Source organism: Malus sylvestris, chromosome 2 (assembly GCF_916048215.2).
Source record: "Malus sylvestris chromosome 2, drMalSylv7.2, whole genome shotgun sequence".
In the NCBI taxonomy this organism is placed as follows: domain Eukaryota; kingdom Viridiplantae; phylum Streptophyta; class Magnoliopsida; order Rosales; family Rosaceae; genus Malus; species Malus sylvestris.
The window spans coordinates 8,853,672-8,867,637 of NC_062261.1; the positions used below are offsets into that span (position 1 = coordinate 8,853,672).

The 13,966-nt window shown below is 38.1% G+C and overlaps 2 protein-coding genes across 2 annotated transcripts; one reads left to right on the top strand and one right to left on the bottom strand.

Moving 5' to 3' along the window:
* The first annotated feature begins 875 nt into the window (after nt 1-875).
* Nucleotides 876-4,108, top strand: LOC126611911 (isocitrate dehydrogenase [NAD] regulatory subunit 1, mitochondrial-like). The gene is made up of 4 exons (XM_050280227.1): nt 876-1,552; nt 2,625-2,864; nt 3,377-3,455; nt 3,602-4,108. Exons 1-4 carry the CDS (start codon nt 1,028-1,030, stop codon nt 3,874-3,876), a joined length of 1,119 nt encoding a protein of 372 aa, XP_050136184.1. The 5' UTR covers nt 876-1,027; the 3' UTR covers nt 3,877-4,108.
* Nucleotides 4,109-5,270: 1,162 nt separating this feature from the next.
* Nucleotides 5,271-10,298, bottom strand: LOC126611902 (protein STRICTOSIDINE SYNTHASE-LIKE 5-like). Its single transcript, XM_050280220.1, has 4 exons — nt 9,742-10,298; nt 6,304-6,611; nt 5,969-6,101; nt 5,271-5,798 (listed from the first exon to the last, which is right to left on the bottom strand). Exons 1-4 carry the CDS (start codon nt 10,192-10,194, stop codon nt 5,517-5,519), a joined length of 1,176 nt encoding a protein of 391 aa, XP_050136177.1. The 5' UTR covers nt 10,195-10,298; the 3' UTR covers nt 5,271-5,516.
* Between the last annotated feature and the right edge of the window lie 3,668 nt (nt 10,299-13,966).

Sequence of the window (13,966 nt, forward strand, 5' to 3'; positions counted from 1 at the left end):
ACTATTCCTTTAAAGTTCCCAAATGGGTCATCAAAGATGACGGTGGTAGTTTCTAAATAGAAACTTCCATAGAAGATGCTCTTACTACGTACTTATGGTGCAAACAAATTGTGCATTGTATTGTCATATTTAATTATAAGTTAACACTATTAGACTTGACCTCAACATCTAAAGAGTACCTCTAAAATGAAATTAGACTTTTTTTATTGCAATGTCTATATGTTTATAGCACTAATGAATAAGGGGCACCCCAAATGATGAACATCCCGAATAAAAGATTAGTCAATACGAATCTCCACAAAAGTGGCGCCTTTTCCCTCGCCAATTCTCTGCCCCTGCTTTCCCTCCTCGTCGGCCTCTGCTTTCGGTCCAGCCGTCCCCCTCTCCCAGTCCCACCATCATGAACGGTCCTCCCCAATTGTGGCCCACCATCCTATATCACTTGGGGTGTGCTATCCACATATCCTATTTTACTTCTCACATACCTTTTAATAATTTATGTCCGTTGATCTTCTTCAATTCATCCAGTCCGACGACCGAAAATTAAAAAGGTGTGTGAGAAGTAAAATGAGATGTGTAGATATCACACCCCTATCACTTTTCCCATTTTCTCCATTGAAACAGATCCTTTTTGTGAGGATCAGAGAATCTTTTAATTGTGTCTGTTTATCATAAATCGTGCGATCAATTTTCGTCAAGTATTATTTGTATTTAATTTTAAATAAAAATTTTAAAATAATTTCTGATTGCATGATTTACGATGAACGAACACAATTAAAGAATTTCAATAACCCTTACCAAAAAAAAAAATTCGAGAAAAATTCTCATAGTTCCCCATTAATTAATTAAAAGGTGATTATTCTCCAGAATCTCATAATTCTGTCTCTCTCTCTCTCCTCTTTCTGATTCGGCGTCGTTTCCCCACAAATGGCTACTCAAATCGCATAAAGACATCACCACCATCAAATCACGACTCCTGAAAACGAACCCCACACCCTCTCCCACCTGGACCCCCCAAGTCGCCGCCATGGCCCGCAGATCCGTGCAACTCCTCCGCCACCTCCTCCCGAAAGCAACCGCCCCAACCCTCTCCCCCACCTCCAACCCAACCCGATCCGTAACCTACATGCCCCGCCCCGGAGACGGCGCCCCTCGCGCCGTAACACTAATCCCCGGCGACGGCATCGGTCCTCTCGTTACCAACGCCGTCGAGCAGGTCATGGACGCGATGCATGCGCCAATCTACTTCGAGACCTTCGAGGTCCACGGCGACATGCCGAAGGTTCCGGATGAGGTGATGGAGTCGATCAAGAAGAACAAGGTGTGCTTGAAGGGCGGGCTGGCGACGCCCATGGGCGGCGGCGTGAGCTCTCTCAATTTGCAGCTGAGGAGGGAGCTTGATCTCTACGCCTCCCTCGTCAACTGCTTCAATCTGCCGGGGCTGGTGACGAAGCACGAGAATGTCGATATTGTCGTGATCAGGGAGAATACCGAGGGCGAGTACTCTGGGCTCGAACACGAGGTCATTCCTGGCGTCGTTGAAAGCCTTAAGGTATCGTCAAATCACTGGGATTTTTGGATTTTTAATTCAATTATATTTTTGGGTTTTGTTGTTATTTGATTTATTGTTTGATTAATGAGAATTTTAACGAAAAACTTTCGGAATTGTTTATTTTAACAAAAAAATATATTTTTACGCTAAAAAGTCAATTATGATGTTATTCACTTTACCTTTTATTTTGTTTTTATCGTTAAAACTTAAAGTTTTCAAATCATTTTTATTAATTTTCATTTGATTATTTGATTGAATTTTGTCGTTTTCTAGTTTAATCACCTATGTTTAACACTAATTGGGAATGTAATCATAATTAATATATAATGTGAGTGTAATCATGATTAATATATAATGTGAGGCGTTTCTAATTGGGAATGTAATCATAATTAATATAATGTGAGTGTAATCATGATTAATATATAATGTGAGGCATGAAACGCGACACATGTTTGGCAAATAGTAGTGAGTAAAATTATAATGGAAATAGATCATCTCCGGATCTTTAGGTGTGGATTTTGGGAATCCTCATATCTTAACCGTTCATCGTATACCGTGTGATCAGTTTTCGACAGGTACTATTTGTGTTTAATTTTAAATAATAAAAGTTAAATGATTTTTTATCGCACGATACACGATAAACAGTTGAGATGTGAGGATCCTTAGGATCCCCACATAATCGATTTGGAGACGATCCATTTCCAATTATACTCTTCTGTGACTGATTGTTAGTATTGCACCACCAACCTGTGTGGGCCCCTCCCACATTGTGGAACCATTGGAAAGACTGTTGCTTGACACTATCCTAGCTTAGGGATTGTTATACATCTCCGAGATATATCTTCAGGTCAGTGTCTCACTCATTACGTGACTCTCAATGTTGTCTCGCGTTGTAGTGCTGTTATGGGACCTCCTCTAACAATGTGTGGAACCAACATGCGTTCTTGATGGGTTTATTACTATTTGTAAATGCCCTTTAAATTTCTAGCAATTTTGAAGGGATTTTCTTGTTATCCCCTCCATACTGCATAGTCTGGGATATATTCGTCACTTATACTTACTCTTGTGCTAGGTGATCACAAAGTTCTGCTCGGAGCGTATTGCTAGATATGCGTTTGAGTATGCTTACCTAAACAACAGAAAGAAGGTGACTGCTGTGCACAAAGCAAACATTATGAAGCTTGCAGATGGTCTCTTCTTGGAGTCTTGTCGTGAGGTCGCCACAAACTATCCTAGCATTGCGTATAATGAAATCATTGTCGACAACTGCTGCATGCAACTTGTTTCGAAGCCCGAGCAATTTGATGTCATGGTATGCCAATTACATTCATTCAATTGTTAATCTGTTTTATTTTATGCTGCATATCTATGCTATTATTCAATGGAAAGCAGGGCCTTCAGTTACCGGAGCACTTTTCAGACTCCGTGGTGCCACAGAAATGAGGCATCTGTTGTGAGGTTTAGAAGTTCCGTTGTTATATCATAGACAAAAACTACGATTTTGCATGTTACTGCATTCTTTCTGTTAAGTACTTGATTGTAACAAAACATTGTGCCGTGTGGATTCTTGTGGGAAAATGATGCCTGTTTTGAATTACAGAAAGTACGGAGTGGGTTTCGCTTTAGAAATGAAGGTGGGAAAATTTAGAGCGAACCACTTGGGGAGGAGTAAAATTAATATTCATGTGTGAATTTTCTTTCTAATTTTGACAGATTCTTGTTTTTTAACAGATCTTCTAGATTGAAATATCTCGGTTTTGTCTTTGAAATCAAGGAGGCGAGACTGTTTTTCATGGCTAAAGCGTGCTGATTTTGATTTTGCAGGTGACACCGAATCTTTATGGCAATCTTGTTGCCAATACAGCAGCTGGTCTTGCTGGTGGCACTGGAGTTATGCCAGGAGGTGAGGTCTTCTTTTAAATTGCCTGCCCTAATGTCCTCTCAAATGACAGAATTATAGGGAAAATAAACCCATCCATATGTTCTACAATGTTTTGCTTGGTGAGTATTAGGCTATTATCGATGATGGTTGTGGTCTTTTGGTTGCAGGCAATGTTGGGGCTGATCATGCTATTTTCGAGCAAGGCGCTTCAGCAGGAAATGTTGGAAATCAGAGAATATTGGACCTAAAGAAAGCAAACCCAGTGGCCCTCCTTCTCTCCTCCGCCATGATGTTGAGACATCTGCAATTTCCATCCTTTTCTGATCGACTAGAAACTGCAGTGAAACGAGTAATATTGGAGGGTAAATGCAGGACAAAGGACCTTGGAGGACAGAGCACAACCCAAGAGGTTGTTGACGCGGTCATTGCTGCCTTAGATTGACAGAGAATAGAAGATAAGGTATCCATTCTTCAGCTACGGTTCATCCCCATATGATTTTTTCAATTTGGCACGGAAAGTGTTTACCTGCCATAAATTTTGAAACCTTTTAACATAATTCTCTGATTTCCTCGTCTAAATATTTCACAAGTTTTGTTTCATAATAATTTTGAAAGATAAACACCGATTCTGGTGTTTTTAATACAAAGTTCTGATCTATCGTGTTTATGCTCAATCAACTGTGTCCATGCTTGTACTTCCATCTTTGCAAATGAAACTGCAGTTCTCAGATAACCAACTATATGCGAACTTCCGCCATACATACACAGCTCCAAGGTATGAAAACTGAAAAGGCAACAATAGATACATATTAGTGTTGTGTTGAGACAGGTACTCGCTACGCTGATGGCAGAACCTCCGGCGAATACCTTCCACTAAAACTGTTATCATCGTTGGATACACTGGCGTGCCAACAGTGGTACTGCTTGGACTCGCCTCGGTCTTGTTCAAACCTCCACCATATCCACATTCATCAGCCTGACAACGATGCAGATACCACATTTATCGGCATCTCTTCTTGCGATTTGAATTCATCTCTCGCCTCGCCAGTTCTAGTCATCTCTTCTGATTCATCATTATCTTCTTCTTTAGTGATTCTTTGCTGAGCATTGCTTGGTGAAAGGTGAGCGAGTGCTTAACATTGAATTAGGCAGTGAACTGAGCTCCAGAGGGCAAAAAAGTAAATAAATAAACAACAAAAAAAGAAGGGGGAAGAATGGGCTCTTCTAGTCATCTTGTTGGGTTCACTGAGAATGGGTACCCAAAAAATTTTAATTGGGCGAAAATTTGGACCATTATAAAGTAACATGAATTTTCTCAAGAAAAAATAATTTTACCATATAAAATTTGGTATGATTTAAAATTACAAAAGTGTGGAAGAAGTAATTTGAAGTGTGTGAATATAATCTCTCGGATGAAAATTACCAAACCCCCTAACCATTACCCAAATCCGGACAAGAAGTGAAAAGGTTGAAATGAAATGTGGCAAAGGTGCCTAGCACTCTCCACCAAAAAAAAAAAAAAAGTGTTATTTTTTAACACGCGACTAGTATTTTAGACGGTTGTGCACTGAAATTATGCATTGGTTGCAAAAGAATCACTCCTTGTAAAGGCAGTACATTTTAGACGATGTAGTCGCTAAAATATGCGCTGGTTGCAAGAGAGAATCTCTTCTTGTAAAAGCACGACAATAAAGAATTAGGACTTACACTAAGTTATAACCATAGGGCACAGACAGTTTGTGCATTTGTACAAGAAATAATTAAGTTCTGCCGTGTTCGTTTGCCTCATTACATGGCTCCCCGGACAGTCATTTTCGATGACATACCAAAAACCGCAACCGGAAAGATTCAAAGTTTTATTCTGAGAGAAAAAGCACAGGCATTGGGCAGCCTCTCTTGAACAAAGTTGTAACAAGTGTCACTGAAAGGTATTTTTTCGTCACCTTATCGCATATAAGCAAGACAGATTTACATAAACCGAACACTACCATTGCATCTATCGTCTATGCTTAAGTTTCTCTACTGAAGCTACAATACCATTCCGTACGTGTTGAAGATTATATCAAGGCACTGGGAATTAGCTCATGTGGTGGGATGTGCAGGATGTCGATCCAGATCGAGGCGGATAATGTAGGGATAGACGACGGAACCGCAGTAGAGGAACTTTCCAATCTTGATCCCACTTGTAATAAGAAACAACTCAGGATCAGAGTAATGAGCAATCGGCTCCCCATCCAAATTCACAGCAAATACGCCAGCATTCTTCTCCAAATATGGCCTGCCTCCTGCATACCGCTTCACGATCGCTAGGACTTTCCGAATAAAAGGATATCGAAGTGCTAGATCCCAGTATGGTTTAACATCCTGCCAATTTGTCATAGAAAAATGTCAGGAATAAGATGCATCCAAGAATTTGTGGTCGAAATTTACAGACCGGGATTTATCTAGCAATAAAACATTTACTCGAACGATAATCTATTCATTACTAACAGATTGATGTGAATCTTCAAAAAATAAAGAAGAAGAAATCTTACCGTGGCCAGTGCAATCCAGTAGCGGCCTTCTCCATCATATCTGATATTATCAGGCATGCCCGGTAACTGGTCGATAAAGTTTTCTACACTCCCTTTTTTAGTGCCTTGCAGGTAATATTTCCTACACCTTCTCCTGCAATATTAACCACGTAGCAGAGTCTAAAACATTGTCACATATACTTAAACAGGAAACAACGTGATTTTCGCACTCCCCTTTTCTTGCCCTGCACTTTTCATTCTTTCTTTTAGCTATAGATTGAATATACATAAAGGCATAAAACGTTTGAGAATGTGAGAATCACTACTCGATAAAAAGCATAAGTTTCAAAACATACATGACAGTTTCGCAGAAGATGACATAGTTTTGATCGGGAGAGACCACAAGTCCATTAGCAAAGTACAGGTTTCGAACGAGCACTTTGGTCTCTTTGGTCGTCGGATTGTAGCTCAGAAATCTACCGTAGGGTCTACCTTCTAAAATGTCCCACATGAACTCATGCAAGCTGTATTTGTATGAAGCATCTGTGAAATATATCATACCATCTTCTGCTACATCTACAAAATCGGTTAGCTTGAATTTTACACCCTCGGCCTCATCTGTCAGCAGTTCGATTGTTCCCTCCTCACTTATCTTCAGTAGCCCCTGATACAAACCCGAAAATAGAAGCAAAAGTTAGTTGATGGAAAATGATTTTCGAATTCTTTTTGTCCTCTCATTACCTCTCCTTTGTAACCCTTCGATTGAATCAATAAAAATAGAAGAAAAAAAAAAAACAAGGAATGAAAATAAGATGAGAGGTTCAAGTGAAAACGAGCGTGAAAATCACTACATTTGGTAAAGCGACACAATGGTCCCACTAACCTATAACATGTACTCAAGAAATACAAACTTATCATCAAAGTTTCACAAATTCAATTACATTTCTTAACTGAGTGTGTTATTTAACTTATTTTGTGATTCAACAGCGGCTTATACTAAGTGCGAGCATTCTCTCTTTACGTACATGCTCTAAATTTCTATGTAGGACTTCCACACTTCGATATCATGTTGGTAATTTGTTGATGAGAATAATAACACGTTATCTATGGTGTATCAGTAGCTTGCTTCTTTAATAAAGAACAAATGTCCGCTTTATAGCTCGCCTAACTATACCCTCTAGTTCATGAAATTTCAACTATTCATCCAATTATGACTTATGTTTTCTTTAAAAATATTTTTGTCGGAATTCAAATGTTAGCACCGGTTAGGTTTCTCGTACTATTGGATAGTTCATTGATGTATAATGATGCAATTATATATACACATTTGTGACTTGGTATTTACAACAGAATCCTAAGTTAGAAGAACATACAACGAGCTTAGCCTAATACATAGGAGAAACCTAACCGGTGCATCAATGAACTATCCAATTATAGCCTTTCTACATCAAACTTTTTCTAATATTAGGTAAGAGGTACTTATCTACTCGGGTTATATCTAGTAAGTCATACCACGTGTATTTACAAACAAAGTTTTCCGTCTATCCACTGTTCTAAATACAGACTGTGTGAGTCTGTGAGAGCCGTATATTAAATCAATATTTAGGTTACCAGTTCATGTCACCATCTATTATGATGTTGTACATCAAATATCATAATACAAAGTGAAGATACAATAAAAAATATACTCTTCATTTATATTATGATACATGACATACCGATGTTAAGGCAAAGATGGCCATGTCAAATCTAGGTTAGGCAATCTCCAACCAAGCCGGCCAAAAGGCTATAGGTCAAAACATAGCCCGTTTATACACAAAACCCATCTCTAAGACCATCTCCAACCCTTGGGCTAAAAGCCAAATTTTTTAGCCCGGAAAATTTGGCTTTTAACCCAGAAACATCTTTTCTGCTCCAACCCTTCTGCCCTAAAATTTTAGCCCGAAATTATTAAAGAATGAACTTAGACTAATTTTTTTTCTTAAATCAATTTAAAAAAAAAATAAGTAAATATGTAGATTATTGTAAATTAATTTTATGAACATTTTAATCTATAAAAATTTAAATTCCGATAAACATTTGGGATTTAGCCCGGGAGGAAAGCTAAGGGGTATTTGGCCCAGAAATAACATTTGGCATTTAGCCTAAAATTTTAACATGGGTTGGAGAGTGTTTGGGGGGTAATTTGGCTTTTAGCCCAGGTTTGGAGATGATCTAATGGAGGGCAAGGCAAAAAAAAGAATTGGAACCCACCAGGCCAAAATATAGCCAAATTGTCAGAGGGCTGAGCAAACATAGCCAACTAGCTAGCCCTAAAAGTTAGGGCCAACTGTGTTGCTAGATGACGTCATGTAGCATTTTTTTTTAAAGACGAAATTTAAAATTCTAATTTTTTCCTATAGATACCTAAGTCATTTTTATACTATTTCTCACATCATTTCCACCATTCCATACTATCTTAACTCATTTTAATGTTTAAGTTGTTTACATGCAAGTAAAATTAAATATTTAATAACATAAAACTTAAACAACATGAAACTTAAAACAAAATTTAGCGACAAGTAACCCTCTAAATATGTCCAGAGACTTTATTTTAGAGTTAATCTCAGTTTACTATCCTAAAGTTTTTTGGTTTTCAATATTTGGTATATGAAGTTTTTTTTGTCATAGTCTGGTACCTAAAGTCATAATTCTGGAACACTTTCATACATTCATTAAGTTTTCCGTTAGAACATCTGTTAACTGATGACGTGACGCCCACATGGACAATGACTGGATGCCACGTGTCAATATGGGCTCACGTGAAAATTAAAAAAAAAATTTCAACCCACCCGTCTCCTACCTCACTCTCCCTACCAGAAAGGATCTCGTTCCCTCCCCACCCCCTCCCTCTCATCTCTCCTCTGCAACCCACAACCACCTTCCCTTCTCTCCTCTGCAACCTGCACCCACCCTCCCTTCTTTCCTCTACAATCGCACCCACCCTTCCCGCACAGCCAAGCCAACAAAATGCTGAGGATAGAGAAGAACCAAAGCACCAAAGCAAGGGAGCCACCAGGTGCCACTACTGCTGCCGGAGTCCAATGTCGTGGCGGCGAGGGCTAGGAATGCTTAAGAATTGGTTAGGAATTGCGAATTTATCCAAATTAACGATTTGGGTCTACTGGATTTTTAATGTATTTAAGAAATTGGAAGGGTTTCCTTGTAGATTTGAATTGAGGGGGGGGGGAGTGAGGTAGGAAATGGGTGGGTAGAAATTTTTTTTTTTCTTTTCAATTTTTAAATTTTTTTTCATGTGAACTCATATTGACACGTGGTACTTAGTAATTGTCGTTGTGAGTGTCGTGTCATTAATTAACAGAGGTTTTGACGGAAAATTTTGACTTTAGGTATCAGATTGGAACGAAAAAAACTTCAAGTACCAAATGTTGAAAATCAAGAAACTTCAAGATAGTAAACTGAAATTAATCTTTTATTTTAATATAATAGTTTAATTCAATTGACTAATAAAATTAAAAAACAAATTTCAAATAATAAATTATTGAGGGGATTAAAAAAATAGCACTCAGATTGAATATAAATATGGTTTGATGGTGTTTATTAAAAAATAATTTCTTACGAAATTATAATTTAGACATGGGCTAAACGTAGTTCGTTTGATTGGAAATGACCTCACGTTTTCAGTTCACATATCCATGTGGACTTGAAAATTGACAACATAAACATTAGAACAAAATCAGAGTACTTTATCGCCATCCACAAAAAAATGTGCTGTGAATTAGGATCAGGCTGACCTTTTCCGTGTCAGCCACGTAAACCTCCTTGTCAGCGCCGTGAGCAAGTCCGAGTGGCCTCCCGCCGGTGAAAACCCAGTTCTCCACCACCGAGTCAGCAGCCGACTCGTTCAGCGTGACTCGTTTAACCCACCCATCAGCACATCCGGTATAAATAAATCCCGACTTCGGATCGTAAGCCACGTCTTCCGGTGCCATTAAAGCCCCGGCACCCACAAACTCCGACCCTTTGAGCATATGAGCATTACGCTTCGGAGCAGCTGCGACTGGTTGAGTCAACTCGTGAAGCGGCAGAGGAGCTGGGTTGAGCGTGTCGAGTTGGTAAATGAGTAGGGCTATTGCTACTGGAGCTAGTACTGAGAAGATGAGAAGAGTTGAGTGCCATGAAGGAGTTTTTCTTGTGGGAGTGGGATGAGCGCCGTCGGAGGCTTGGGCTGGGGAAGGGGAGTGCATTGCTTAGTGACTCAGTGAGGTTTGGTAACTCGGTCTAGAAAGATCTATCCATCTATCAGAGCAAGTGGGTATATATATAATTGCGATTTTCTTTTTGAGTAACTAGTTTCAGGCACTTAATCTCGACGTATATTTTATTATTTTTATTTTGATCCAACTATAAATTTTGTTGAATAAATATTAGATTAATTATCGATTGAATTTAAATTTACAATGTCAAAAATTGAACACTTTTTCATCTTTGTGGTAAAGGCCACCTGACACGTATTTTATAATTGGATTTCAGACTTTTTAAGTACTATTTTATCATTGGATTTCAGACTTTTTAAGTACTTAGTTACGTGTACGACACGGATACATATTCAATCTTTCTTTATCAAATAACTTAAATTGATTAACTAGGATCGCAGGAACCGTTAAATATGAGTTGATTCATGATTGTGTGATTGCCATATATATAGTAACCATAATTTTTCAAAGCAATTTATCGGAATTTCCTTTAATATTTTAAATTTGAATATAAGATGACAAACACGATTGGTCCCCATTTTTTTGGATTCTTCTTTCCTCTTCTTCTTCTTTCTCGCGTTACTTTCCCTCTCATTCACTCTTCTTCACCGAGACACACCATCATTCACCACCATTTCATTTCCAGCAAATTGAACCTTGCAAACATCCTCACAGTGTTCACCATCATCCCAAGAACCTGTTTCATGTGTTGGATACTCGAGTTTACCTCGGGATCAAACAAATCAAGAACCTCCATTTGAGCCGTCACTTTGCAGGTCAATTTCCCTTATATTCTGACCAAGGTGAGACCTCTAAGCACCATAATTGGATTCCTCATGATGTGTAGATAAATTTTCATGTTTGGATCGTGTGATTTGGTTGAGAAATGAGAAAGTTATAACGATTTAAAGTTTGCCCAGTTCTCGGCAAACCCGTGACCTTCCATACCATTTTCCGGCCAAACCAAGGTGATTTAGCCATCGGGAAAGGTACCAATCTGTTTTTCTAGTTCTAAGCTATGATTTTCGTTTTTGAATCACTCGATTTGGTTGAGTATTGACAAAGTTATGGACGTTTAAAGTTTGCCCAGTAATTCCGGCGAGTTACTTGTTTTCCCTCACACAGCCATATTTCAGGCATTTCCCGGCCACCTCCGGCCACCATTTGGACTCCAAGCAGATATAATCTTGTTCTACACTTCTCTAGCTTAGTTTTAGTATATTATGAATTGAATTTGGGTGAGAAACGAGTGAGATATGGAGTTCTAAAGATTGCCCAAAAAATCTGCAAAATCTGTAGAATTTGGCGAAATTTCGTTAAGGTTTGCCACTTGCACATTATAGCAATCGACGATCTGACTATTGGATCGTCACCAAAATTTGATACATTATAGTACGTAATATTTAAGGACCTTAGGAACTTACGAATAAAAAATCTAGTGGTTGGATCTTACGGAGCAAGTGACGTAGGATCATGGACCCTACCTTTGAACGACGGTTCGATTTCTCTTTAAATGTTGTTGTGGGGGACATATAGGAGTTTTGGGATATATGAACTATTGAAGGAATTCTAAAGGTGGACTTGTACTTTGTTTTAGGAGACAATAGTGCGTGACGTCTAGATTTTGGGTGCTAGGGTGCAGTAGTGCGGGCTCCAGGTGAGTGACTTTAATATATGTGATATTGGTGATTACCCTATTTTCGTAATTATTATCCTTTGTGGATATAACTTTGCTTTTATAAATATGTTTTCTATTGAATTGTTATTTTTAATACTTAGCCATCTATTTATGTTTATGAAATGAGATTTGACGTGCATATTGGAAATATGGTTTGTTTTGTATGATTGGCTTGATGTGATGAAATGTGAGGGCTAGTAGTGGACCGTTAACCCATTGTCATGGGGTTTGTTGCTTCGAAACATGTTTCACCCCTCATTTCATTACTTCATTTCTCGTTCGTGCTTTGTTTCATTTCGTTCGGCCCTTCTAAATTGAGTCCTTGGTTCATGTATTGTTTCCTCGAGCCGTTGTTATATTCTTGGATTTCCGCTTGGTTCCGGTGAGTGCCATGGCGTTTTTCTTGTGGGAGTGGGATGAGAGTCGTCGGAAGCTTGAGCTGGGGAAGGGGAGTGCATTGCTTAGTTACTTAGTGAGGTTTGGTAACTCGATCTAGATAGATCTGTGTATCTATCAGAGTTTGAGTGACTAGTTTCAGGCACAAGTATCTTAAATTGATTAACTGGGATTGCGGCCTGCAAAACAAATTCAACCGTTAAATAGGAGTTGATTGTGACTTCCATAAATAGTATTAAAAAAATTTTAAAGCAATTTATCCGAATTTAGTTTAATTGTTTTTTTAAATTTGAATGTAAGAGGACAAACACGAGAAATTTTTAGTTGTGACGGGATTACAAGTAGTACACCACGTGTTTTAATAGGAGTGGTGAGAAATTTTATTTTTTAAGTTATTAACTTTTTAGCACACATATCCCACCATTTGTATAGTGACACATTGTGTACCACCTCGTGTACCGGTCACACTGAAAATTCTCTCGACAAACACGATAATTTAAGTCTGCAGGTCTATTTAATAATTTCTGGATATAGAAATGTAGAACTTCGAGGATATGAAAATGAATGAGGAGAAATTTTTAATTGTGACGGGAACATGGGTGGTACATCATGTGTTTTTATGTAAGTGGTGAAGAATTTTATTTTTTAAGTTATTAACTTTTTAACACACATATCCCACCATTTGTATAGTGACACGTGTTGTACCACCTCGTGTGCCGGTCACACTGAAAAATCTCTCATGAATGAGAATCCTCTTTGGATTCTCTTTGTAAAGATCTTACAGATTCTTAAATAGTGTCTGTTTATCATACATTGTGCAGTTAAAAATTATTTTAAATATTTTTATTTAAAATTAAATGTAAATAATATTTGACAAAAACTGACCGTACGATATATGATGAACAGACACAATTTGAGGAATCCTCACAAAAAGGATTCGGAGACGATCCTCATTCTATGAAAATTCCTCTGGTTGTAGTTATGGTCTATTATTTATGTCATGCACATGGGACCAATATAAAAATTTGCTCTTTCTAAAAAACGATTTGGATCCCATACGGATTAAAATTGTAGGGTTCCTAAGGATCTTCATATCTTAGACATTCATTGTGCATCGTGCAGTAAAAAATCATTTGAATTTTTTTTATTTAAAATTAAACATAAATAGTACTTGACAAAAACTGACCGCACAATGTATGATGAATAACTATGATGTGGGAATCCTTAGGATCCCCAAAATGGATCCGAAGAGGAACCTTTTCCCTAAAAAAGAAAATCGACAAAACCAAATGGCTTATCACGTCAACACCTCTTAAAACTCAATTTCATACTCAATTTGTCTCATGAAACTCATCTTAATTGGACAATACTTGGCTGTTGAAAAATGAGCAGCAGCTCATGCTGCTAGCCAATCACAGATGGACACGCATCTAATATGTGATTAAAAAAATCAATTACTTGGACGCGTGTTCATTTGTGATTGGCCAGCAGCAGGAGCTGCTGCTGATTTTTTAGCAGCCAAGTTTTGTTCCTTTCAATTATATTGGGCTTTTTAGCCAAATTGGTCCATGAGATTTGCATAAATCCTCACTTTGGTCTCTGAGATTTGAAATCAATAGAATTGGTCATTGAGTTTGTCTACAATCAATCATTTTGGTCATTCTTTGAAAAATCTCCATTAATAAGAAT